The 26,942-nt window shown below is 36.7% G+C and overlaps 2 protein-coding genes across 2 annotated transcripts; both read left to right on the forward strand.

Annotated features, from left to right (window-relative positions):
* The first annotated feature begins 5,454 nt into the window (after nucleotides 1–5,454).
* Nucleotides 5,455–7,671, forward strand: LOC101293603 (zinc finger CCCH domain-containing protein 1-like). The gene is made up of 4 exons (XM_004302532.1): nucleotides 5,455–5,544; nucleotides 6,179–6,332; nucleotides 6,411–7,219; nucleotides 7,316–7,671. Exons 2-4 carry the CDS (start codon nucleotides 6,296–6,298, stop codon nucleotides 7,418–7,420), a joined length of 951 nt encoding a protein of 316 aa, XP_004302580.1. The 5' UTR covers nucleotides 5,455–5,544; nucleotides 6,179–6,295; the 3' UTR covers nucleotides 7,421–7,671.
* Nucleotides 7,672–8,153: 482 nt separating this feature from the next.
* LOC101302372 (protein MON2 homolog) lies at nucleotides 8,154–26,669 on the forward strand. The gene is made up of 44 exons (XM_004302479.1): nucleotides 8,154–8,258; nucleotides 8,895–9,080; nucleotides 9,165–9,254; nucleotides 9,441–9,511; nucleotides 9,690–9,845; nucleotides 10,091–10,208; nucleotides 10,344–10,399; nucleotides 10,758–10,812; nucleotides 10,906–10,962; nucleotides 11,075–11,176; nucleotides 11,571–11,651; nucleotides 11,765–11,817; nucleotides 12,837–12,906; nucleotides 13,416–13,479; nucleotides 14,668–14,816; nucleotides 14,906–15,033; nucleotides 15,129–15,186; nucleotides 15,373–15,470; nucleotides 15,562–15,649; nucleotides 15,791–15,856; nucleotides 16,355–16,414; nucleotides 17,287–17,373; nucleotides 17,733–17,919; nucleotides 18,425–18,468; nucleotides 18,554–18,685; nucleotides 18,770–18,901; nucleotides 19,010–19,062; nucleotides 19,171–19,219; nucleotides 20,038–20,096; nucleotides 20,279–20,418; nucleotides 20,508–20,689; nucleotides 21,207–21,335; nucleotides 21,414–21,499; nucleotides 21,639–21,754; nucleotides 21,844–21,956; nucleotides 22,190–22,313; nucleotides 22,527–22,648; nucleotides 23,179–23,350; nucleotides 23,520–23,676; nucleotides 24,102–24,426; nucleotides 24,916–25,055; nucleotides 25,487–25,611; nucleotides 25,730–25,934; nucleotides 26,308–26,669. Exons 1-44 carry the CDS (start codon nucleotides 8,154–8,156, stop codon nucleotides 26,429–26,431), a joined length of 4,914 nt encoding a protein of 1,637 aa, XP_004302527.1. The 3' UTR covers nucleotides 26,432–26,669.
* The last annotated feature ends 273 nt before the right edge of the window (nucleotides 26,670–26,942 follow it).

Here is a 26,942-nt window from a genome sequence, read left to right on the forward strand (position 1 = left end):
ATCAAGCTGAAGTCGACCACAAACGTATTGCAAATCATCTCCTCTATTAGTGACTTCCTTCTCTTTCAGTCCTCTCTTTCTCTGCCATTTTGGTGAAAGAGAGCCACCACTCTACAGGGACCAAAAGGAGAATGGTTGACCTAGACCTAGAGAGACCCCAAAGCTAAACATATATATATCATGTCCAGCTTTCTTCATTGCTTTTTGTGCATGACACCCTTACGGTCACGTTGTAGGTGTCCCCTACAATTGTGGGGTTTATCTTAAAATTTACGGGGGAAAAGATCCTTCTTTTTTTGCACTTGTCACGTGTGTTGTAACATATTGTAAAGGTTAGATATATGCATGTGAGTCATGGTGCACTATGTGACTAATGATGCTGTGTCATTTCGTTCTCTTGGTGTTGTTTGACTAACAAAGTAAAAGTTTGAGGATTGAACAAGACATGTTGGCTTGTTTAGTGATTTTTTGGGTTATCGCGAATCAAATGTCATAGTATAACATTGAACCGATTTGATTAGTTGATAATTTTGTGAAAGATTCCCGTGCAAGGTTTCATTTACATCGAGTAGACCTTGTACATTTTTCTGAAATTAATAAGTCATGTTGACGTGTTTAGTAGTGCTTTAGGTTAATAAAATGTCACGACCACTATTTTTTTCTTCTTTTTGAAATCGAATCGGTATGGGACAACGAAAACTTTTAAATAGTATGAAGTACCTTAATAGTTTTAACTTTTAACTTTTAACTTTGTTTTAACTTTTTTAAACTTTAGTTAACTCGTGGATAGTTTCTCAAGTATAGAAGTAAAAGAAGAAAAAATTGTCTAAACAGTGTCTCACTTTTTAGAGAAGTAAAACTTTGGTATCTCATTTTTAAAAAACTTCAAAACAGTATCTTACTTTTTTACCTCGACCGAAGTTTAGTATCTAGAACCATTAAATTAACCATTTTAAAAAACTGACGGCAATCATTTTTTGACATAAAATGATTGATTACCTTTTTTTTCTTTTTTCTTTTTAACTTTAATTCTTTTTCAAATAATAATAAAAAAAACAAATATTTTTTTCCTTATGGCCAAATTTTGTCTTGTTTATTGCTTCTCCTTCATAAGAACGAAGACACTTCCTTCAAGTTCTTATGGCGTTCCAAAGCCATAAACTTTGCAAACCAATAGCCAACCCCGGATTTTAATTTACCATCCAATATGCATCAACATCAGCATCCCAAACTTGTGTGATTCCCCTGATGAGGTTGAAAATCCCTGGAGCAATCTAAAAAAGCAACATAAGATTTTAAGCTAGTAATGTCAATCATGAGAAATTTTGATAAATAACCATTGTTTGGTTTCTAAATTGATTTTTGACCTATATTTTGAAAATGAATGAAAAATAGCCTTTTATGGTGGGGAAAAGACATGAGTGCCCTTATTTAACCTAAGTTCAGCCTCATTATCTGTTCAATAGCTGCTTTTGATCGTCTTTACCAAAGGTTTTTGTTCGACTTGATCTTAACCATTGAAATCAGAATTCACATTTGCTTTACCAAAGGTTTTTGTTCGACTTGCATCATATTGGTCATCTCTTCTCTTCCACACCAATAAATCACATTCTGATCTCATGAATATGCTTTCCGATCTATTAGATCTACAACATCCATGTCAGCATGCTCCTCACATTCTTGAAGACAATTGATTAACCAAATGTTATTTTCAGCAAGAGGAGAACTTCTAGTACGGCGAAATCTTCTACTCTCTCTCAAACATTCTTTGTACTTTTCAAATTTGAAGGATTAATTTATGAGCCCATTGAGCCATGGAAGCAAAAGGATTCACGCATCCCAGTCATGGCCATAGACCCATTAATTGTTAGTTCTTCTAATTGTAACTATCTCATCATCAAGTTGTTTCCTGTAATTGTTAGCCTGATTCTCTATTTTTTAGTCGACAGAGTCGTGCTCGGTAGTGCTCGACGAACTAGGCGTGAGGAACAAAAAAAGAGAGAAGGAGAAGTCTATAAAATTTAGGGTATTTATATCTTTTGACATTACTAAATGGTTAGAATTCAACTATTTTATAAATGTTAGTTATAATTCAATTCAAGGTCACAAAAGAGGTTATTTTTCTAAATTTCTCGTCAATCATGTATTACAGTAACTCACATATTCAATTCAAAAGCCTCAATTCTATCACACCAGAAACTAACTGAAGCATCAAACACTAATAGTTAATGCTCAATTATCATTAAAACTAATAATGAAGGTTATTCAAATCAATTTCCAGTGTTCCTTATTCTTTTCTTCTTCTTCTAGGAAGGTCCTTCGATGGGAGACTATAACAGATCAAAGCCCTATGGTGGCTGCAGACCTCTCTCTCCTCCGTTTCTTCCCTTTTTCCTTCTCCTGCCTCCTCTTGCTTGTACTCTCTCTCTCGCTCGCTTCGGATCCAGAAGAAGATTTCAGATGCTCGAACGACCTCGGTTGGGGCCGTGCTTCGTCTTGCTCCTCCGGTTGTGGCGACAGAGGCGACTCAGGGTTTGAAGTGCGATGAGACGACGTTGTTTGTGAACGGGAGAGAGAATATGGATCGATGAACGGAGGGTTATCTTCGTTAGTGCCGCATGGCAAATATTGTTTTTATGCTAATGAAAAATAAAAATTAATTTTAATAAAAAAAATGGAAAATGAAAATGGACGAAAATGACCTTCAAAATATGGCAGCTGTTAGTTTTTCTAACGGAGCTAACGGTTCTAGATATTAAACTTTGGTCGAGGTAAGAACGTGAGATGCTGTTTTGAAGTTTTCTGAAGTTGAGATATCAAAACTTTGCTTCTCTAAAAGGTGAGACACTGTTTAGATAATTTTTCCTTTAACTTTCTTAAACTTTAGTTAACTCGTGGATAGATTCTGAAGTATAGAAGTAAAAGAAGATTCAAAAATTTTAATCGACAACTATTTAGGAAAGATCAGGATTTGTTCAAAAAGAAAATTTATTGTCCAAGGTTACGACTTTCTAAAGTTGAAATTATTATTATTTCCACTCACATATCTAACTAGAAAGCCACTGTTATGGTGGTTGAAATAGCAAAATTATTGGAGTTTCGAATGCTGACATCACTGGTACATTATCACATGTCACTCATTATATATGAGAATCCTAGATTAGTGGAGGCCTAACAAATTGCAAATTGCAGTGTTTTCAGAATTTTCTATATAGGACGATCGGCATCCCAATAATCTTTGGCAGATTTAGGGTCTCATCATGCTTTGAACATCTTTGGTGCATATGTGTGTGTGACTGTATGACATTGAAAGGAAGAAACAATTAGAGAGCCAAAAATACAGAGACATGCATGCAGACCTAAGTTAAGGAATGGTTGGGCCAATACTATCAGGTTCAAATCATAGTGTTTCGAAAAGGAAAGGAGAATACACAATGTGCGATAAGGATGTTCTCATTGGTCGGTTGATGCCTTATGGTGGTGTTTCTGAAAACTAGTGGAACTTGCCAGCACTCGAGTAGATGCTGCTGTGTTTTAGACTTTTAGTTATGTGTTGCCATGTTGGCTCCGATTAGGGTCTCGTTTATTTGTCTAGCAAGAGTCGCCTGAAAGTGGAAACTTAGTTCCATAACCTTTTTCACGAGGATGGTAAACTAAGATTTTTATTGCAATATGTAACCAAATCAATCCCCCAACTGCAAAATCAATACTGAAAGCAAAGGTTCAAGTTTAATACTGTTCCTCTTCATTTGTTTGAATTTGTGTGCAGTATAGGTACAAATTCATGTTCTATCCCATTCTCCTCAATATCGATCAGACAAGTATTCATGGTGGATCTCTACTAAAATAAAGTCATGTGTCCAAAAGTTTTATCAACATGTGTTTTTGCCAAAATATTTTTATTGAGTTAACTGAATCAATAAGATCAAGGGTTATTATAGTAAAAAATAAAATAAATAAACAAAACAAAATAGATATATAGTTATGCAGAAAGACGTGGATAGTGGGAAGTTAAAATTGATATTGCATTCATAACAAATTTCACGTCAAGAACCCAAAATAAAATTAATGAACTAATTATACATAATCCTATATATATACATACACAAATTTAACACAAATTTTGACATTATTTATTAGTCATTAGATTTTGAGACATTTAACAGTTTAGATCAAGTGTGAGAATTTTTCTATAAAAAAAAATAGAATTAGATAAACTGTTTTTAGAGTTTTATTAAGAGTAAAATACCAAAACCAATAATATTGAAATTAAAAGAAACAAAAGAATAAGATTACAAGAACAGAACAACAAGAAATGCAAAAGAAGAAATAAACTATCATCGTATTCATCTTCATTTAGCAATTTTCATGTCTTACCCTAAAATCAGTTTACACCCATTAATGAAAATAAGGTAGAGTTTGTTTTTTTAAGGTATACTCCGATGTAGTAAATCGCACTATAGATGGCCAAATCTGCTAATCTCAAGTTTCAGCCTCAATCAGATTGATCTTTTGGGGATCCTTCTTCACCACGAGAAGGTTGTGTTTCAGTATCTTCTAATCCCAGCACGAGGGTTCTTCTCCACCTCGAGGAGATTGCGTTTCAATTGTATCTCTCCTCGAGCAAAATTCTCTTCAGACAATCCTTCATTAATGGGTGTAAATTGATTTAGGGCAAGTAATGAAAATTGCTAAATGAAGATGAACACGATTGTAGTTTTTTTTCTTTGTAGTTCTTGTTGTTGTTATGTTCTTGTAATCTTATTCTTCTGTTTCTTTTAATTTCAATATTATTGGTTTTGATATTTTACTCTTAACAGTTTTATCTAATTTTTTTATATATAAAAATATAATGTCATGTCATTCTCGCACTTAATCTAAACCGTTAAATGTCTCAAAATCTAATGGTTAATAAGTAGTGTCAAAATTGATGTCCCTTGAACCAGACCCAATAAACTATAATTTCTATACTACCTTGAAGCCCTAGCCTAAATTTACAAGCTCCTTGCCATCGGAGCAACACTCTTAATCCGTTGTCGGAGCCGCGTTTTTGATTCCCATAGGAGCGAGGCTCTTGCTTCATCGCCCGAGTTACACTTATTTTTTTGGTCGTTCGAGCCGTGTAAAGGCTGGAGCCTTACTCTTGATCTGCAGCTGGTGTCACGTCTTGAATCCTTTGTCGGAGTCACCCTCTTGCTTCGCCGACGCTACCGAGCCATAGTAGATGACAGACTCGTTAGTTTTAGTAGATTTGCATGGTATATGAGTTTTATCCCTTACTCACGGTGAAAAACTAAATGATTATTGTTGTTATTATTGGTAAAAAAATCGCCGTACCATACGTGCGGTTAATCCGTACGATGAAACTGAATCGGGTCAAACCCGACGGCCCAACAGAATAGCGACCCCGATGAGTTTGGGTATTTATATGAGAAACCCGATCCGTTATTTCTCAGTATACTACATTCTTTCACGCGGCAACGCAGCAATCCCTTGAAAAATCTCAAACCCCATTCTTCCCATTCTCGAGCTCGCATCCAAACAGTAAGTATCTTCTATCTCTATTTTGATTCATCGCGTTATTCAATTCCCTAGGATATTTCGATTTGGTGTTGTAGTTTTTGGGAATCGGAATCAGTGTTTCTTTTGTGCCCTAGTTAATTATTTGTTTAGCTGTAGAGAATTCAAGGATTTTGGGATTGTAATTGCTATGAAAATAGCTCTGAGTGTTTGTATAGCATTCTGAGATTTGGGCAGGGTCAGATGATGATAGTATAGGTGGCTGGATATTGCGTTTCGTGAACAAGATTCAATTAGATTGCCCTGATTTGTATTGGAACCATAAGAGATGACTAAACTAAGTCGAAAGTTCAGTATTTGAAACCTATGCACATCGTCCGCTTTTCTCTTTTGCATAAGCTTTTGGTTTCTACCCAAATAATGGTGTAGCCGTGTAGGATTTGAGTTATTAACCACAGAAAATGATGAAATGTATGCACATTGTCCGCTTTTCTCTTTTGCCAAGAAGGTTATCGCTTAGTGTTGGTTGAGTTCGAGTTGCTTTAGAGTTCCATTTTTTCTGTTGTATAAATCATTCCATGCTTTTGCGGTGCTTGCTGTTTTTTTCGTTTTCAGCTTTGTTGGTTAAATTAGTAACTGGCTTTTTGTTTGTCAGCAGCAGCGACAGAGGAGCAAAGGAGACTAATCTATAGACACTCAGCTCCAGAGGGCTGAATAGAGTTGGACCACCTCCTTGGGAAACCTAATTTGTTGGACTTGCTTTTCTTGCATCTACATGGCGGATTCCGGTGGAGATGCAGAACCTGGAGAAGGTATGTTTAACTCTTGCTTTGAACTTTGTTTATCTATCTCTGTTGTATACGCTATTCATTGCTCTTCTGTGTTTCCAGTTTGCAACTTCTTCAGGAAGCCAAAGAAAAATTTTCGAAAGCGTACTGCTGAAGCTGAGGATGATGAGGAATCAAATTCTGGAAGTGCGGTATTACCAAGTCAAAGAAAAGCTGCAAAGCCTGATGGCAAGTTGTTTTTTTCCAGTGGAACCTCTAAGAGCTCTGCATCTGATGACGGGAAAGTAATCCTTGAGTTTAAGTCTTCAAAAGAGATTCAAGTTGAACATGATAGCAGAGCAACGGCAACTCTGGAGACTGAGACTGAGTTCTCTAGAGACGCCCGGGCAGTTCGTGAGAGAGTTCTTAAGCAGTCGGAGGAGGCATTGAAGGGGGGCGGGAAAAGCACAGGCAATGAGAAAGTGTATAAAGGGATCCATGGATATACTGATCACAAGGCTGGGTTCCGTAGAGAGCTGACAGTGGCAAGTGAGAAAGCAGGAGGTTCCCATGGGCCTCTCAGGGCTTCTGCTCACATCAGAGCTTCCACACGATTTGATTATCAGCCAGATATCTGTAAGGATTACAAAGAGACTGGTTACTGTGGGTATGGAGATTCCTGCAAGTTTATGCATGATCGTGGGGACTACAAGTCTGGCTGGCAGATGGAAAGGGAGTGGGATGAAGCAGAGAAAGTCAGGAAGAGAAATTTAGCTTTGCGTGAGGCTGGCGAGGAAGTTGATGACGATGATGGTGACGAAGATGAAGATGATGACTCGTTACCCTTTGCATGTTTCATCTGCAGACAACCTTTTGTTGATCCTGTTGTAACCAAGTGCAGCCACTACTTCTGCGAGCACTGTGCACTAAAGGTGAGTTTTTTTTTCTTCATAATGTTATCATCCTTTTATGCTTCCCAATTTGTGTTCTTCACATGCGTTTTCTAAACCTGATCTGTTTTCATTCAGCATCATTCAAAGAACAAGAAGTGCTTTGTGTGCAACAAGCCGACTCTTGGCATTTTCAACACAGCTCATGAGATACGCAAAAGGATTGCCGCGGAGGGGAAGTAACATGCTTATTCATTTACTTGTTGATCCTTTTGCCCTGGATTATGTGAGCACAAATTTTTCTTTTCCTTATGATCTAGTGTTGAAGAGAAAGATCATCACTTGTAGCACTGTAAAAGATAAATTTCAAATTGCTGTCAGAACAGTGGCAAACTAGAGAAAGATTGAAGCACTGTTATTAGTCCATGTACAATGACTGGGTCTTCTGCAATCGTTTCAATGATAAAATTCAGAGGCTGGTAATCTTATGATATAACCCATGTTTGACTAACCAAGCAGACAAACGACCTTGAATATTTTTACTTAATGAAGATAGAATGGAGAAGACTGAAAACCAAGTACAACAATGCTTGGATAACTATGAACAAAGACTAGGATCAGGTATGACATTTCAGAAACCAAATCTAACCTACAACACACGCTAGTCAACTGAACCAAATCTAGATGCATTGATGAATTCTACATTAGTGAAATATTTTTACTTTTAGTTACCACGACTGAAAATTTTCTTTTACTGTTGTCACTTGTCACACACACAGTCACAAAACACTATTAGCATCGGTTGCAAGGCTTTATATTCAAAGCCCAAATAGTTCGTTGTCCAAAATTTCTCCAGCCTACGCATCACACTCTATTTCGCTCAAGATCTTCTTCTACTACCAAACCAAGCACCTCCCTTCCCCGATCTCGATGCTCTTCTCCTTCGCATTCTGATCTCTCATTCGAACAATTCGCTATGGCTTTCATGGCGGTTCTCGAGTCAGATCTTCGCGCTCTCTCCGCCGAGGCTCGCCGTCGCTACCCTGCTGTCAAAGACGGCGCTGAACACGCCATTCTCAAGGTCTCCAATTCTCAAATCTCTCATTCATTCTTACATTACAATTCATGCAATCGGTGGTACTGCAAATTCATATACTGACTTAGCAGAAAAAGAATAGTTGAAAGTAAAATAGCTAGCGAAGTTGATTATATTGTAAGTTGAGGAATTGAAGCTGAGTAATGCTATTAGGTTGATCTCAATTTACGGAGCTGAAGCTGAAATAGTAATTTCCGAGTTAGGAGGACATAATTAGGAAATGAATAGTTGAAAGTAATAGTTAGCGGAGTTGATCATATTGTAAGTTGAGGAATTGAAGCTTAGTAATTCAATTAGGTTAATATGAATCTACGGAGCTAAAGCTGAAATAGTAATTTACGAGTTAGGAGGACACAATTAGGAAAGCACTAGTTCAAAAGTATCTGTTATGCAGTTAGTTAAGTTCTGCATTTCTTTGCACTGTTTAAAAAGCTGAACTATTTTTACTGTCACTGTCTTGCTTAGCAGTCAAGTATGGTTCAATCCTTGTATGCAAATTCCTAGTGCGTTCGGTTAAGTATTGTGCAGTGTAGTTATCGTTGAAAGAAGTGAGTTTCATTTGGTTGGTTTCGGAGAGCAATCGAGATTGATTAGTTTTTGTTATTGATATTCACTTTGCAGCTTCGTTCTTTGTCAAGTCCTGGTGAGATTGCGCAGAATGAGGACATATTGAGAATCTTCCTGATGGCTTGTGAAGTTAGAACTGTCAAGTTGAGTGTTATTGGACTTTCTTGCCTACAAAAGCTTATATCTCATGATGCTGTTGCTTCATCAGCTCTGCACGAGATACTGTCTACATTGAAGGATGTAAGTTCACACATTTAACTGGCATGATATGCTGAAAATGGCTGATTAAAGTTTTCAACTTACATGCTTATCTGCTTCTGACAGCATGCTGAAATGGCCGATGAGAGTGTTCAACTTAAGACCCTGCAGACTGTATTAATAATATTGCAGTCACCTTTACACCCTCAGACTGAGGTAATAAGCATAAGTTTACACAACTTCTATTATTCAATTTTGAACAGTATAACAAGAAAAAAATTTCACTGCATCCCATTGTATCAGGTCTTTTTGTTATGGTTATGTTTTTATTTACATTTTTTTATAAGTTTAATATATATTGGGTTCTGGGGTATCATACTCGTACTTCTTTGCAACAAACAGGACGATATGGCTCAAGCTCTTGGTATATGCCTTCGGCTTCTCGAACATAGGTCCCCTGACAGTGTGCGCAAGTAAGTTAACAATATTTTGAACTGTTAGTTTTGGAGCTTGTTGTCAATTCACATACTTTTTTTTTCTTTTTCTTTTTTCCTGTTGTTTTTTTTTTGGTTTCTCTTGCTACTTCATATTCGCAAACATATTATCCTTTCTTTTCAACCTGAAACCTATCTCAACTTGGAAAATTTTCAGTACTGCTGCAGCTACTTTCAGGCAAGCGGTAGCACTGATTTTTGATCATGTGGTTTGTGCTGAGTGTCTTCCTGCCGGCAAGCTTAGTTCTGGAGGTTACATCTCTCGGACCAGTCCAGTTAGTGGTGATGTCAGTTGCAGCATCAATCTTTCAGAGTATGTGACTAGTTCTAAACAACAGCTTTGCCTTACTGCTCTAATTTTTCTGCATCATTATGCTGCTCATTTGTGTTTTGGTAAAGTGTGACTAGTAAATGCCTGCAAATTTTACTTAATCTATATCTCTGTTTCATCTGAGGTATTTGGTTGAAAAACGGAAACTTTGTGGACTACTGGCGGTCACACTTTGGTTTCGATATTTTTCCTCTACCATAGTTATATAACAAGCCCAACATCGACAGGTCAATGGATGGATCTGTTTCTGGACAGTCATCAATGATGAGGGAGACACTAACTAAAGCTGGAAAGCTTGGGCTTCGTCTGCTTGAAGACCTGACAGCTCTTGCTGCAGGAGGATCTGTATGTGCTGATTTAAAAGTTATTTATAAAGTTCCCTTAGAACCATAAGCAGATAATTGTTATTGGTTTTTTGCTTTTCCCATTTGCCATTTATATAAATGTTGTCAATAACGATGACATTGACTTTTCTGACAGGCAATCTGGTTACGTGTCAGTTCTCTACAGCGGTCCTTTGCCCTTGATATACTGGAGTAAGAAATCTCGTTACTTTAGCTCTTTTTAACATGATAGTAGCTACATATGCCAAAGTTACATCATCTCTAGCAGTCCTTTGCCCTTGAATATGTAATGTCACAATATCTGCTGAAGTGACTCCACATGGAAATATATGTATAAAATTAGGAAGATTCACATAATATATTGGGTATAATTACTCATATTGAATTCCACATAACAGATAAAGAAGCTATCCCTCGTACCTGTGAAATCACTGAAATGTATATGGTAGACTGCTATACACAGAAAAAAAATTCACAGGGACATTGCAATTGAGAATCTGAAAGAAATTACGTCTTGTTCAATTAAGTTTGCTCCTTGTATATTCTCCAGGTTTGTTCTGTCCAACTATGTGGCTGTTTTCCGAACCTTGCTTCCTTATGAGCAGGTGAGTTTAACAGTATTATGTATAAGTATGTTCCCTTTGATACATTTGCTAGTAAAATTTTCATAGTTTAACAACTAGCTTCAAACTCAACAGGTCCTGCGTCACCAGATATGTTCAATTCTAATGACTTCACTTCGTACAAATGCGGAGGTAATTCTATGTATGTAACATGTAGTCAATTAATTTATTGGGGGCTTTTAGTGCTTGCTCTCTTGAAGAAACTTCAATGTGGTTTCTTAAATCATTTTAAACTTTGAATCAGCTTGAAGGGGAAGCAGGAGAACCGTCATTTCGTCGCTTGGTCTTGCGGTCAGTTGCCCATATCATCCGGCTTTACAGTTCATCTCTTATCACTGAATGCGAGGTGTGTCCTGTATATGAATATCTTAACCAGGAAATGACATGCCAATGGAACCTTAACAAAGATATTGCAATTATAGTTAAACATGAGCAATAAGCAACTTATTATAGCTGTTTCACCAAAAAGTTTTGTTAAACTCACTGTTCGGCTTCTGTGGTCTGTCATTAAGTTGCCAGAATATTGGGATCTATTCCTTTTCATGATCAATATTTGGTCTTATGTTTTAGCATGTTAGACTCGTCACTCCTTACTCAGTCCTCACAAGTTAACATTGATTTTAACAAGAAATTGGCTGGAGCTTAATCTGTATCTCTCTCTCAAAAATTGTTTTCGGCTTGTGTATAATTAATATCCCAATTCCTTTTGTTGACTTATATGTAAACTTATTCAAATGCAGGTCTTCCTTAGTATGTTGGTGAAGGTTACATTTCTTGATTTGCCATTATGGCATCGAATTCTTGTTCTTGAGATCTTGAGGGTAACTTTGACATTGCGACACATACATATATCTTTTTCTTTTTTTATTGCATTACTTATGAAACATTATGTGATTCTCTAGTATTGTGAGTGTAATGTTCAGAGTTTTGACAGGGTTTCTGTGTGGAGGCAAGGACATTGCGGATTCTTTTCCGAAACTTTGATATGTAAGTATGCAGTTACCAGGTGATTAGTAATGTTTACACCTTTATACTTTGGTCTATTGGATGAGAGACTTGTTTACACATACATATATACATATACACATACTGCTCTGTGCCATTTGTTACAAGCACAGCGCTCCCTTCCTATTTGGTATAAGTTTCATCTCATTGATCAAATTTGCCCCAATCTATTCTCACAAGGTATTCTAGCTAGTGACTGACCTCCTAAGTAACCCCTGTTGTATGCATCCTTTTATTCATTTTGCTCTCAAGGCCATAAATTCCCTAAGGACTTTTAAGGATTTTCTGAAATGGTTATCTCTACACCTTAATGTCTTTTCATGTATGCCTGAATTTTGGCTAGTAATGAGACTGAAGATTTCTTTGATCTTTTCTAGGGTTTCTCTTTTTGAATCATTTCTACGTTAAAGCGTGCACTAATCATTCTTCTGTTGCCCTAATTTATACTTGTGGCGAACTCATTGTTGACTTTCTCATAAAAGACCATAATTTAAGCCTGCTATATGCTTGAATTATAGTGTGCTTGAAAACTAGACTGGACTAGACCTCTGAAGGTTCAGGTCATAGCTATTTCTAATACATGCTAAAGTTGGGTCAGTTGAAGTACCTTTTCATTCATCGGAAGGCAAGCATTTGACCTATTAAGGTTATTATTGGTGGTTCAAAAGGGATGTGAAATCCACACACCTCAAATTGAAATCCACACACCCTTTTTCCTTTTTTGGTTAACACATTCACAAAAAGACAAAGTTTAAGTCACTAAAAGACAAAATTTAAGTTACTAAAAAGGAAAAAGGGTGTGTGGATTTCACAACCCTTAAAAAAATGTTGACATATCTACGAAAGAAATGATTGTTGCAGGAAGAATATGTATCATGTTGTAGTTTTTTTTTTTTTTTTTTTTTTTTTTCACTGCAAACTATAATTTAAATCTTGGTTATGAAGTGAAGTTTCTCAAAAGCATCATTGTGGATAAATTAATATTTCTCATCCTCTTGTAGGAATCCCAAGAACACGAATGTTGTGGAGGGCATGGTGAAAGCTCTTGCTAGAGTAGTTTCAAGTGTACAGGCAAGATATTATTCTTCTTCTCCCTAGCCATATTGTTTTGTTGTTGGTCAGGATGGGTGTATGTGAGTGTATATTATTCTTATTCTCCCTAGCCATATTTTTTGAGATGGATAGATTGCTTTCATGGCAATTATATGTGTTTGTATGTCTTCAGACGAACTGCATGCTATTTCATGAAGCATGTTTTGAAACAGGCCCCATATGTCTTATATGTGTTGTTGTTCGTGCCATCTCTTTTTGATAAAGTTATTAGCATGTTCTGCTCTACAACTTTCCCAAGGAATTTATGTGAGACCTTATTAGCGTTCGTATTTCAATATAGTGAGGTTTATCTGTAGTTGGGCGGTGCTTTCTCTTGTCAGCTCAGTTGCATCTCAAATTTATAGTGTAGATGGTCTTTGTGCTTTGTAAGGCATGTGTTCTTACACATAATATAAGTAAACCTTTATGTAGACTAATACCATCTTTCATACATATATGCCATTGGCTGAGAAACCTAAACACTACAGGTTCAAGAGACTGGTGAGGAGAGCCTGGCAGCTGTTGCAGGGATGTTTAACAGCAAAGCTAAAGGTAAATCATGTATTATATCATCATTTCAAACAATTAAACTGACTTCAACCAAAGCTGCAAGGAAGCTATGATTTCCTTTAATTAAATTAGTGAAATGTAAGTATTGTAGTTTGATTGACAATTTGTTGTCATGAATTTTAATCACGACATTATATCATTATTATTGGAGACAGTATTGGTAATAATTTGCCAATAGATTCATTACAAATTAAGAATTTGTTAATCTGGGTCACCATTCTAAAACTAAAAATATAGTAATGCAGGTTTTGGCTTTCAGTTTGATACATTTGAACTAATCTGAGCCTAATACACACATTTTGAATGCCCTTAACTGCCTAAAATCTTGTTGGGCCAGGCTTAAGTGCAGGCTTTGCTCAAGCTAAATACAGGACTTGCAATGACCTACTTTGTTTTTAAAAATTGGGTAAATTTGATAGACTGGTTGGTCTCTTTTAAAGCATTTATTTGGGTTTTGGACTGATCCATTGGGCCTGGCAGTTTCACAAGTTCAGTGCTCACTTACATTCAGATAAAAACCTTTTAAATTCCTTTGAGGGCCACTTGAGCCTAATGCAAGTGTTTAAAAATTTAAATGCCATAACAAACCTCAAGGTAAGCTTACAAAGTTACAATGCAGGCGTGGCTTATAATTAATTAGGACATGATTGTTCCGATTTTATTTGATTTCTAGAAAGGGCTCATCTTTCTGGAGGGGGCAAGTCTTGCTTTATATAATCAGCCTTGAGCATAATACAGGATTGGGCTGGCCAACTTTTCCTTTTTAATATCATGGCATGGTTGAGCTCTTTGGAACATTGCATTAGAGTTAGTGTCCACTGAATCTGAGGTCACTTTATAGTTTATAGACTCAGTGCACTATGATTAATACAAACCTTTAAATGCTCTACACTACACTTTGTCTTGGGCTTCCTATGCGGAACAATGTGCATTTAACTTATATCATGATTGGTTAGAAGAATATGATTTGCTTGATTTGATATGTGATGCAACTCATAAAAGTACAAATTCTTTTGGACGTAAGGTGTGTGCGCGCGCGTGCGTGGGTGTGTGTGCGTGTGTTTGTGTGCATGTGTGCATGTGTGCATGTGTGCGTGCTTGTGCGGGCTTGCGCGCATGTCACTTCTTATATTCCTCGATACAAAAGGTAACCATATTCACTGTACACAGGAGTTGAGTGGAGCCTTGATTATGATGCATCCAATGCTGCAGTATTGGTTGCTAGTGAAGCTCATTCTATAACCTTGGCAGTCGAAGGTCTGCTCGGTGTTGTCTTCACAGTGGCTACGTTGACGGATGAAGCAGTAGATTCCGGAGAGGTATTTACAATCTTATTTCGTGCATTCTAATATTCTTAGAGCCATTGAATTAAGAGTAACATTTTATGTGACAAAGCCCTGTCTACTAGATTGAATCCCCCAGATGTGATTATGATCCACCTGCAAAGAAGACTGGAAATGCTGCTCTTCTCTGCCTCTCAATGGTTGATTCATTATGGTTGACGATACTAGATGCGTTGTCCTTTATTTTGTCAAGGTTAGACTCTAAAAAGCATTTATATATATATATATATTAATTTATGCCTTATTTCGTTTAAGTAAAACTTTCATGAAATGAACTTTGAATTGAAGGTCTCAAGGTGAGGCAATTGTGTTAGAAATACTGAAGGGATATCAGGCCTTCACCCAGGTAACTAAAACTCTGACTTATTAACTGATATTGTCTGCCAATTTCAACTATTTTTTTATTGCTCCATCCCCCGGGAATGTTTTTCAAGTGATTCTTCTTTTGTTTTGCTGTTGTTGACGTGTATCTCCCTGCCAAAGTTTCATGACAACTCCCTTTTGCTGTTGTTGCTGGTTTGCTTGAATACAGGCATGTGGAGTACTTGGTGCTGTAGAACCTTTGAACTCCTTTTTAGCATCACTTTGCAAATTTACAATCATTTTTCCTGTTGAAGCAGAAAAAAGGAGGTAACCATTTGTCTAGATATCTTGTTTTAAATACATGTCTTAGTCGGGCAACTGAGAATATTAAACTCTGGGGTTTACATTGAGATTTCAGCATTACTCTACAATCTCCTGGGTCCAAACGCTCTGAACAAGTAATTGATCAAAGGGAAAGTGTTGTTCTCACTCCTAAGAATGTCCAGGTATAGTCAGGTTCAGTAGCAAATTATATTTTGTCCATTTCATTTCTGTATACCATGTTTATTGTTACAGTTATTCCTCGTCTGTGTAGTCATAAGTAATTTCTACATAGATACTGATAAAAAATTTATTTTCTTATTCAGGCCTTGAGAACTCTCTTCAACATTGCTCATAGATTACATAATGTGTTGGGCCCGTCCTGGGTTTTGGTATGTTGGTGTACTTTTTTGTTCGTCTAGAAAAACATATATATATATACATATATACGGGCCTGTATACATATATATATATTTATACGGAAATGATGTAGAGCGCACGTCCGTAGTGCGCACGAAGCTTCATTCGCCACCATCCGGCGCTGACGACGGCGCGCCTCCACCCCAGCGGACTCCAGCAGCGTCCCCGATCACTTTCCCTCCCCGGCGGGGCCGCCAAATTCCAGTTTCCGGCGAGATCGACTTTCTTTGAAGTTTTGGGTGATCTTACCGGAAAACTGGAATTCGGCGGACTTGCCAGGGAGGGAAAGTGATCAGGGACGCTGCTGGAGTCCGCTGGGGTGGAGGCGCACTGTCGTAGGCGCCGGATGGTGGCGAACGGAGCTCCGTGCGCACTTATGCACGTGCGCTTCATATCCGGCCTCTATATTTATATATATACATACATATATATATCATACTCATATCATCTTTACCAATAATTTACTGTAGGTATTAGAAACGCTAGCTGCCCTAGACCGTACAATCCATTCTCCGCATGCCACCACACAGGTAATCTTGGCATATGCTGATCAATAATTCTTGTAGTTCAGAATTGTATTGTATTGCCATGTGGACGTATCATTATATCGAGAGCTTGTATTGCCTTCCAACCAATTCCTTGATTGTTTTTTCATTCATCTAAAATCCATACATCTGTATTTGAAATTAAACGTATTTATGTCTCTACAATTAAATTTTTAATAATGCACTTTGATACAAAGAAGCATTGTTTGGCATCTCTTACAAAAACTATCATCTGGAGAAGGTTCTAATTGTAACATGACAATCCAATGATCTTCTGGTTGGTTAATTGCTATACATAAAATTAGTAGGGCCTTTTTTAGAAGGGGAGGTTGGTATTGACTATTGACCCACAATTCACCAATTCCATTGTGTATATTGACCCTTCACATATATATTGATGTCTACCAATCAGACCATTTATGATATGTCTGACATCTTTCTTTCTCCTCTGTGCTGCTAATTTCTATTCGGCACTTCTGTGCATCTTTTAGCTTTTGTTGGTTGTTTCATCTTGGTAACTTGGCATGCATAACTCTGCAGTTGTTTTGATGAATTATTGTCCACTAACATTCTGGCTCTTTGCTCTAATTAAATCTTATGGGAGATGATATTCACTCACCCATTTCTTTTAAAATACTAATCACACTTATTTTGTGTTCTAGTACACACAAAAGGGTGTGTGACTAGTAAACTTCTAATACAAAAGGGTGCAAATATCACCTCATTCTCATATCTCTCTCAGAAAAAAAAAATGACATCCTAACTCCATAATTTATATTGTTTTATTAATCACTTACAGTCATTTGTTACCCGTATAAGGTTTTAATTAAGTTAGCTTAATAGTTATGGTTTGACAGGAGGTGTCCACGGCTGTGCCTAAACTTACAAGAGAATCATCTGGTCAATCCAGTGACATAAATATCCTTTCATCTTTGAATTCTCAGGTAAACCATGAAAAACCTCTGCCTTTCTGAAAGCCTTTCATATAATATTCCCTGGAGACCTATATGCAATTCATTGTTCAGTTTCCGTTTTTGTCAATTGGAAATTAATGAACCTGTGTTTTACAAAATTTAAAAGTACAATGCACTATTATCTAGACCGTGTTCTTTAAATTCTTTTTGTCGTCCCCTTGAGTTTTAGTATAATAAATTCTTTTCATTTTGAATTGAAATCAGGAAAGCTGTTCAGGTCCTTATGAAGCTCTTTTTATACTCGTATACATGTGTGCATATCTATTTCTATTACCTTCTACTATCTACAGTACATCCTCTGACTTTATGCTTTCCTCCACTGTGCAAAGCTGTTTGAGAGCTCAGCTCTAATGCACATATCTGCAGTAAAGTCCCTTCTTTGTGCACTGGGCCAACTGTCACAGCAATGCATGGCTGGTATTTCAAATGGATCTGTACCCACATCAAGTCAAAAAGTTGGAAACATAAACTTTTCGGTGGAGAGAATGATATCCATCCTTGTCAATAATCTACACAGTAAGTAATGTCACTGAATCTGTAAAATATAGTCATAATTAAGTGGCTTTCCGTTCAGGGATCTATATTAATCAGAGGTTCAAACAAAATGTTTGCTGCACTAGGGGTTGTTTGGATGGAAAGAAATAAAAGAATTTTTGAACTTTATAGCGGTGAAGAGATGGGCTTACTTTGGCAGAGGTAGGTCTTGGGCGTCTCTTTGGTGTTCTGTTCTGGAGTTTTTAAGAACTATAGCTGATCCTCTATCTTATTAGATTGTTTTGCAGCTGTAGTCTAGGATCTATCTAGGCTGTGTCTTCTATGTGGACTCCTTGTCCATCTTTTTGTATATTTATTTTCTTTATCTATCAATAAAAGCCGTTTCTTTTTGTCATTTCTTTCATCTTCCTTTAAATAAATGTAAGTGGTGTATGATATATACTAGAACGCTCTAAATGAATATATGTGTGAATGCGTAAGATGTATTGCTGGGTTAATCTGTAGTTGGCTTGCTTCTGTATTGCAGGAGTGGAGCCATTGTGGGATCAAGTTGTTGGCCACTTTCTTGAGGTGATCAGAGTCAAATTTTTCTTCAAATACATTATATTGCCTTTTTTTTTTTCCTCTATCCCTGTTAACACTTTCATATTTACAGCTTGCGGAAAATTCTAACCAGCATTTACGTAATATGGCACTTGATGCATTAGATGAATCAATATGTGCTGTGTTAGGTTCAGACCAGTTCCCAGACAACACATCAAGCAGATCCAATGGCTCATCTCAGAGTGTGAGAACTTTCACCTCCTTAAGGCCGAGTGAAAGTAGTTACTGAATTAATGGCGTACTTATCATTAATTTCATACCTGTACAGATTGTAACTGGGATTACAAATGTGGGATCACTTGAATGTGCTGTTATATCTCCACTAAGGGTTCTTTATCTTTCCACTCAAAGTGTTGACTCACGTACTGGATCTTTGAAAATTCTTCTGCATGTTTTAGAGGTATTATGTGATTTACAAGAACTCATTTCATGTCTTCTTTCATATGTGTATCTTGGTTCCTAGTCTTTGTTCATAATGTCCTATTACTGACAACACTAAGTTCTACAGAGGCACGGTGAGAAATTACACTACAGTTGGCCAAATATTCTTGAAATGTTGAGGTATGCTTAAGTTACTTTTCCTTTCCAGTCATCTGTTATGTTTGTGGTTCTATTTGTTTCACTTCAGTCTCCTAATACATATAACTACTATTTATTTTGTTTTGTAAGGTCTGTAGCAGATTCTTCAGATAAGGAACTCATTACTCTGGGCTTTCAGGTTTGTAAAAGATCTAGGTATTTGGGAAATGAATTATGTAATTCATTGGAGCTCTCCTTATGCTACACAAACATGCACTGAAATCTTTTTGATACATAAAAAAGCTACAAAAGTATAAAGTAGTGCTGATAGAGTGGTACTCTTAAGCATTTTTAGGGCAATTCTCAAAGAACCTAATCAGAGCCCTTGTGCTCTATGATAAAATTGTTTTTTTTTTTTTTTTTTTTTTCTAAACTAGGGTATCCGGATCTTTGACCTGACTAATCCTTTGGCTTCCTGTCTGACCCCACAACATTTGTGCTCTATGATAAAAGGTTGTTTTTTTTTTTTGTTTTTTTGTTTTAACTAGGGTATCCGGATCTTTGACCCGACTAATCCCTAGGCTTCCTGCCTGAACCCGCAACATTTGCTAGTGGGTACCATGGGAGAGGGTCGAACCAGACCACTTGGGAGAAAACCAGGTGTCTGACTGGTGGACCAAAAACTCTTTGGTCTATGATTAGAGCTTTTCGGAGCCATCCTTTCTGATTTAAATTTTTTTCTCCCATGCTATCTTACCCAAAAAAGATTGTTTGGCAACTAGTTTTTGCCAGGTTGTAGCCTCTGTCCTGTGTTTTTATGTACATGTATAATATAATTATATATAAAAATAAATATATTTATCCCTATCTCTCTTTTTTATTACTACATGTTCTTTGTGTGTGCAACCTGACGCTTGAGTCCAACACAACCATGCTACTATGAAGAATATATATTACTATATTTAGTGGTCTGGTTAGTCATGTAAATCCAATTTCCCTTGCATGTTCTTTTTGTAGTGCCTACGGGTGATTATGAATGATGGACTTTCTACTATACCTGCAGACTGCCTTCAAGTGTAAGGCTCCAAACTTGGCTATTATACATTTGCACATACAAACTAGTGCTTAGATATAATATCTGCAGATAAATAATTAACAATTACTCAGCATTGGTCCTGCAACATGAACAACTATGGTTACCACAGCTACCAAATTGGACACTTGATAGGATTGTGTGAGTGATGCATCTATGTTGCAGATGTGTAGATGTGACTGGAGCATACAGTGCTCAAAAGACAGAGCTGAATATAAGTCTGACAGCAATAGGCCTCTTATGGACAACAACTGATTTTATTGTAAAAGCTCTGATCCATGGACCTGGTGCGGAGAGGGAAACAGGTTAAACCACAATTCTTGCTGTCAGTTCATCAATTGCTTTGTGTCAAAATTGCGCAAAAACTGATTAAAGCCTATCTGAAATATTACAGGGACTTCTGATGTGCATCCTATTCTAAAGCAATTGGATGGTGACGTACCAAAAGAAAAAACAATCAATGGCTCAGATAATGCCAATGAGCAAGTTCCCTTATTAACCATAGTTGACAGTGACAGACTGCTGTTCTCTGTTTTCTCATTACTTCACAAGCTTGGAGCCGATGAGAGGCCAGAGGTGGGAAACATGTTTTTTCTTAATCACCTTCTTTGTTGATTCTATGCTTGTGGTTTCTCAATTGGCATCTGGTTTTTAAGAAATATCTATAATCCTTGCAAATCTTGCATAAGAAATTTCATTTTCTCTTGCATAATAAATTCCATATAACATTTCGGAATATGTTTTGGTCTTCATTTACATTGTTCCCGTAGTTTCTTTGTCTAATGACATAGAATGCAACCCTTCTTTAATGCCTTGGACATATGACAGTATCCATCTCTTAAGCTTTGGCTATATATACATGAAGATTTGATTTTTTGTTGAATTTGTGTAATTTCTAATACAATATAATGCTCAACAACATCATGCTGATCTCTTCCCCTTTTGTTTAATGAATTTTTAGTTTTACATCTGATTTAGATTTCAGACCTTTGTACTGTACTCTATAGCCCTCCCATTAAGGAGTTTGAGAAGTATTTCTTTATACTCCAATAGCTGTTGCATTCCACCATTGATACCGAACTTTTTATTTCAGGTTAGAAATTCAGCGGTCAGGACATTATTTCAGACACTTGGAAGTCATGGGCAAAAACTTTCAAAAAGCATGTGGGAAGATTGCCTTTGGAATTATGTGTTTCCTACCCTTGATCGTGCTTCTCACATGGTTTGTTAAAGTAGTTGTGAAAGATGTAAACAACTTGTTTGGTCATGTACTGGTGTGATTTGAATTGTTTCTCCTCAGGCTGCAACTTCATCGAAAGATGAATGGCATGGGAAAGAACTTGGCACTCGAGGAGGAAAAGCAGTTCACATGCTCATACATCACAGGTATATGCTTTAGAGACATGAATATATACTCTTTCTACTGTTTTGTCAATAAAAATACTACTTACTAAATTAACTATAATGCATCAATAAGGAAAAGTTTAAGAATCATTTAGCAACTCTGTTATTGAATGAATTGCAGTCGCAACACAGCTCAGAAACAGTGGGATGAGACATTAGTACTGGTCCTTGGTGGTGTATCCCGTATTTTACGCTCATTCTTTCCTTTTCTTAGAAGTTTAAGCAACTTTTGGTCAGGTGAGTTACGCTTGAATCCGATAGATGAGATATTTATTGTTATAATTCATGCCAATCCCACAGATAACACCTGGTGTTTCACCCTGCAGGATGGGAATCTTTGCTTTTATTTGTGAAGAATAGTATATTAAATGGGAGCAAAGAGGTTGCCCTTGCTGCAATAAGTTGCTTACAGACACCTATTCTTTCTCATTCTTCCAAGGTGATGATAATTCAATGAACTACATTAATCCTATGTTTGTGAACTGGGTTCTTTTAATTGTCTCTCTCCTAATTAAGCTTTTATCTTTATTTTTATCTTATGTTAGAATGAATAATATTTTAATAATTATGGTAAATACAGAAAATTAAATCGGATATTCCAAAAGTAGCATCTTTCCTACAATTTTATGAGAATGATTATAAAATGTCATATTTGTATCTGATGACAATCAGGGGAACTTGCCGACGCCTTACCTTGAATCAGTACTTGATGTTTACGAGCTTGTTCTTCAAAAGTCAACAAACCTGAGTGGAAATGCAGCCAGCAAGGTGAAACAGGAGATTCTGAACAGTCTCGGTAATGCTTTAAATCAACTCGACTCCTTTAAATATAAATGGATGGATGATGGGTGCAATGAAATATCAATTTAGATACAGATATGTCATTGGTTATCTTGAATTGAACCCTTAACATGCTTAGCATAGCTGCACAGTCAATTTTGTGCATGCTACTCTTACCTTCCAACTAAATGAAGCATCTTCTTACATGGCCTTTTTGAACTTCTAACAGGGGAACTATATGTGCAAGCACAAAGGATGTTTGATGATCGATTGTATACACAGTTGCTTGGAGTCATACACATGGCTATTAAACCAGCCATAGTGGCCAAGGATAACTGTGAAATTGACTATGTGAGTGATATTTGCTTTCTAACCCCAGCTAAAACACTAAACTACCAATCAATCACTTGTATACAACAGAGTGGGGGTGTTCATTTGGTAACTAAGTGACCAAGGGTTTTGTGGTAACCAGCTGAAACACTAAACTAACAATCACTTGTATATGATGGAGTGTTCATATGGTAAGTAGGTGACCAAGGATTTTGTGGTAACCCACTTTTGGATTTATAAAGGGCTTGAATTAAATGCAGGCATTTTAATTGTTTTAATTTCTACCCTTGATTTATATCTAGGGGTTGGTGACCACAAAATTCATGGTCACTGTGACCAGGTGAACATCCTTGATGTATACTGTAGTATAATTTATCACCCTAAAAGTAAGTAGCTCATGAGAGCCCTGTCTCAGTCATTTTTGTGCTTCTGAAGAGTGAATACTCTCCTTATATCTCTCAAGAAGGTTTAGGCTATATTTTATTAAATAAATTGACAAGTTCTTATCAGTCTTATTTGCAAGTATGAGAAAATGGCTCGCTTTTCTCCAGGGACATGTTCCACCTGTACTACGTACTGTGCTTGAGATTCTTCCAATGTTATGTCCAACAGAGCACATTCCTTCAATGTGGCTTATTCTTCTTCGGGATTTTTCTCAATATCTGCCAAGATTGGATTCTACTGTACAAATTGAGGAAGATGATGCGGAGGAAGTTAGCACTAGTGACCGAGTTCCAGGTATAGAAATTTTTTCTTTTCTTTTTAATTTTCCAATACATTTGACTGTCAACTATAGCTAAAGAAAATTTTGACTTTACTTTTGCAGATGCTCACTTGAAAATAAAACATGAAAGACCTAATGGGACGGCTTCGATGACTCCAGGAGTAGGAGATTCTCCGAGTTCTTTATCAAAGAAATCAGCAACAGCCAGCATTCCTAATTATATGTTTGCGGAAAAGCTTGTTCCGTTGTTGGTAGATCTTTTCCTTCAGGCTCCAGCTGTTGAAAAGTATATCTTGTATCCTGAAATTATTCAAAGTCTTGGGAGGTACTGAAGGCTCTTTGGTCTAATGCTATACATATTGTGCTGTGAATAGACTGCTTGAGAAAAGGTTTACAGAAAGGGACTTTTAATGGAAATGAGGTGTATAAGTATTATATTAATCTCTGTAGAAAGTCCAAAATTTGGAAAGACCTATTCTAATATACCTATATCTATAATGACAGAACCTATTAAGTATACTTACTGCTAGGTGAAGATGAAAGGTTTCCCTGCCCTTGTCTAATAGATGGATTAACGCCAGGCTTGTCTAAAGACTATTGTATACACTATATAATACAGATGTTATAAATAAATCAAAAAGACTTGATTATTTGGCAAGATTCGGTCAGATAGTACCTATTATTGTTGATCTTGGTTATACAATAAGCTCCTTTTGATTAGCAAATGACAGCATCATGCTTTCTTATCAGGTGTATGACAACAAGAAGAGACAATCCAGATGGTTCTCTTTGGAGATTAGCTGTTGAAGGCTTCAATCGCATTCTTATTGATGATGCCAGCAACTCAACTGTAAATGCTGGATCAGATTCATGCGCTAGTAAGCCTGCAAGAACACGTATATGGAAGGAAGTTGCCGATGTTTATGAAGTATTCCTTGTGGGTTATTGTGGCCGAGCTCTTCCTTCTGATTCCTTCTCAACAGTGGATGTAAAGGCTGACGAGTCCCTTGAGATGACTATCTTGCATATTCTTGGCAACAAGGTTTTGAAGTCACCAAGTGATGCACCTATCGATGTATGTTTTCTCACCTGACCATAATCCTGATAGTAGATTCTTATAATGTATAGCTCTAACAGCGTGCATATTGTATGCTGTTTAGTGTTAGCACCTAGTGCATATATAGTGTTGATGCTTGCATGAGTTAATAGTTCCAGGTTCAGATGATGGTAGTAACATCTTTAGGCATATCTTAATGTTGAATGATGCTGTAGAAAATTACAATAGTAACTGCAAGAGGGTTATTGATTGTTTGAGCAACTCACTTGATTATTGACCTATTGCCACTTTTTTTAGTAGCTTTCTTGATTGAGGGTTTGTAACCTCTGCTGGTTAATTTGGTCATGTATAATTTGTTTGAGTTCAAGATTTGAGTTCATTGTCTACGGGTCCTTGGTGTACGTACTTTCCCCATCTTAATGAAGAGTTCATTCATAATAGGTGTTGCAAAACTAACTTTATTCTGTTTCAATTTATTTTCTAATAGAACTGTTTTCATTTTGATAGATTTTGCAGCGTCTCATTTCCACCTTGGACCGCTGTGCTTCTCGTACTTGTTCTTTACCTGTTGATTTTGTGGAACGCATGCCTTCCCACTGCAGCAGGTTTTCCTTAATTTGCCTACAGAAGTTGTTTTCCTTAAGCAGGTAATCTTCCACTTATACTGCATCTTCCAATAGTGCGTTAATTTCATTTTTGCTCTAAGCAAGTAATGGTGAACTTTTGTATTTGCTTGCATTTTAGGATAACTTTATGCAAATCCTTCAACTAACAAAAGAACAAAAAAGATAATTGGGAAATGATAGAGACTTGAAAAAAGGAAGTACAATCGTCATAGTAGTCTCTTTCTTTTTATTTTTATTTTTCTTTTCCCCTACTTTAAACTTCCAAACAAAGAAAAAGAAGGGGCATTGATAATTTCTCTATCACTATGTACCTGCTCATTACTATGTTTTATTTGTTGTTCCATTTTCTTCAAGACTCCCCAACTTACTTAGTATCAGCTATTGAAGTATGAACCTTCTTACATCCATTTTATTTTTTTAAGATGTAATCTCACATTATATTCTGTTATCAGTTATGACACCAAAGACCATGATTGGAATACAGCGAGATCTGAGGTGAGTAGAATCGCAATCATGGTACTGATAATGAGATGTGAATACATCTTAAGCAGATTTCTGATTGACGAGAATGAATTAGGTATGTGGTTGTGTAAATTCTTTAAGTTATCATCCTAGTCTTCAGCTTCTGTCATGTCTCTTAAGTTCATTTTACCTAACAGATTGTACACCATTAAGCCATCCAATTATTCCTGCAGGTGGACGCCCATTGCCAGCAGTAAGGCTTGAAGAAATCATATATGTTCTTGAAGAGTTGGGCCGACTAGTAATTCATTCAGATACAGCATCCATTCTTCCCTTGCAGCCATATTTGAAAGGTGCCCTATCAAGAGAAAAGAACTATGATAAGCGGTCACACCTTCTTGTTCTGTTTCCATCGTTTTCTGAGCTTATAGTATCAAGGTGAGAATATCTTTCTTTTTCTTTTCTTTTCTTTTGCCAAAATGAGTAACTATGGACAACATACAAATGGTACACTGTTGAAAAGGGGACAGTGAAATATTAGCTGGGGCATATAGTCCCAATGAATGTCTGTAAACAATCTGGTGTTTGGTTCGCTTATATATATTACCAAGTCATAAGCTCATAGAGCAACTTAGGGGCTGACAACCCACTATAATTGTAGCATATCTCCCTTTTAGGAAATACTTGAATATGTCGAAATGCTTGGCAAAGAAACATTGCTATAAAAAGATTCATGAATTCTTCTTAACCTTTATTCTAGTTTAGACCAGTGTGATGACAGCTAAATCTTTTGGATAATTTTGTGAAACAGAGAAGCAAAAGTAAGAGCATCGGTGCAAGTCTTATGTAGACTTGTCAGCAAAGAATTGTCACTTGAAAGAGTTTCCCTTACCAGTCAAACTGTGGAAGAATCTCAAAGTATACAGCAGTCCTAAGTTGGTTCCAGAATCTATAATAGTTTAATACAAGGTTTGTTGAGGAATTTTTCATTCATCCTCGATTTTTTAGTGTTGCATAGTTTGTGTACATTATGTCAAAATATGTTGTATGAAAACAGTTTCCTCAGCATGATGTGTTGGGGAACCAGATTTTGATTGTTTGGTGTAAAGGCTGTAAAGAGTTCTCTTTATTTAAGACTACAAGTGCAATGCCAAGCCGTGCGATATTGTGTTGAGTGCATCAGTGATTTTTGGGATTGTGAAAACATGTGTACAACTTTCACATTACGCTCAGATGTGTAGCATCCCCTGAAAAACAACTAAATAAATTTATGGAGTATTTGATAGCTAATCACCAGTGCTTCTTGATTACCTATCCAATGACCCGATTGCTATTTATCAGTAAATAAAAAACATGTGAAACTCAACAGTAGGGGGAATGTGGAGAATTGTTTTAGTGATCCTTGTGCATCCATGAATTCTGGTGTCGCAAATTTAAATAATAATA

Source organism: Fragaria vesca, linkage group LG6 (assembly GCF_000184155.1).
Source record: "Fragaria vesca subsp. vesca linkage group LG6, FraVesHawaii_1.0, whole genome shotgun sequence".
In the NCBI taxonomy this organism is placed as follows: Eukaryota; Viridiplantae; Streptophyta; class Magnoliopsida; order Rosales; family Rosaceae; genus Fragaria; species Fragaria vesca.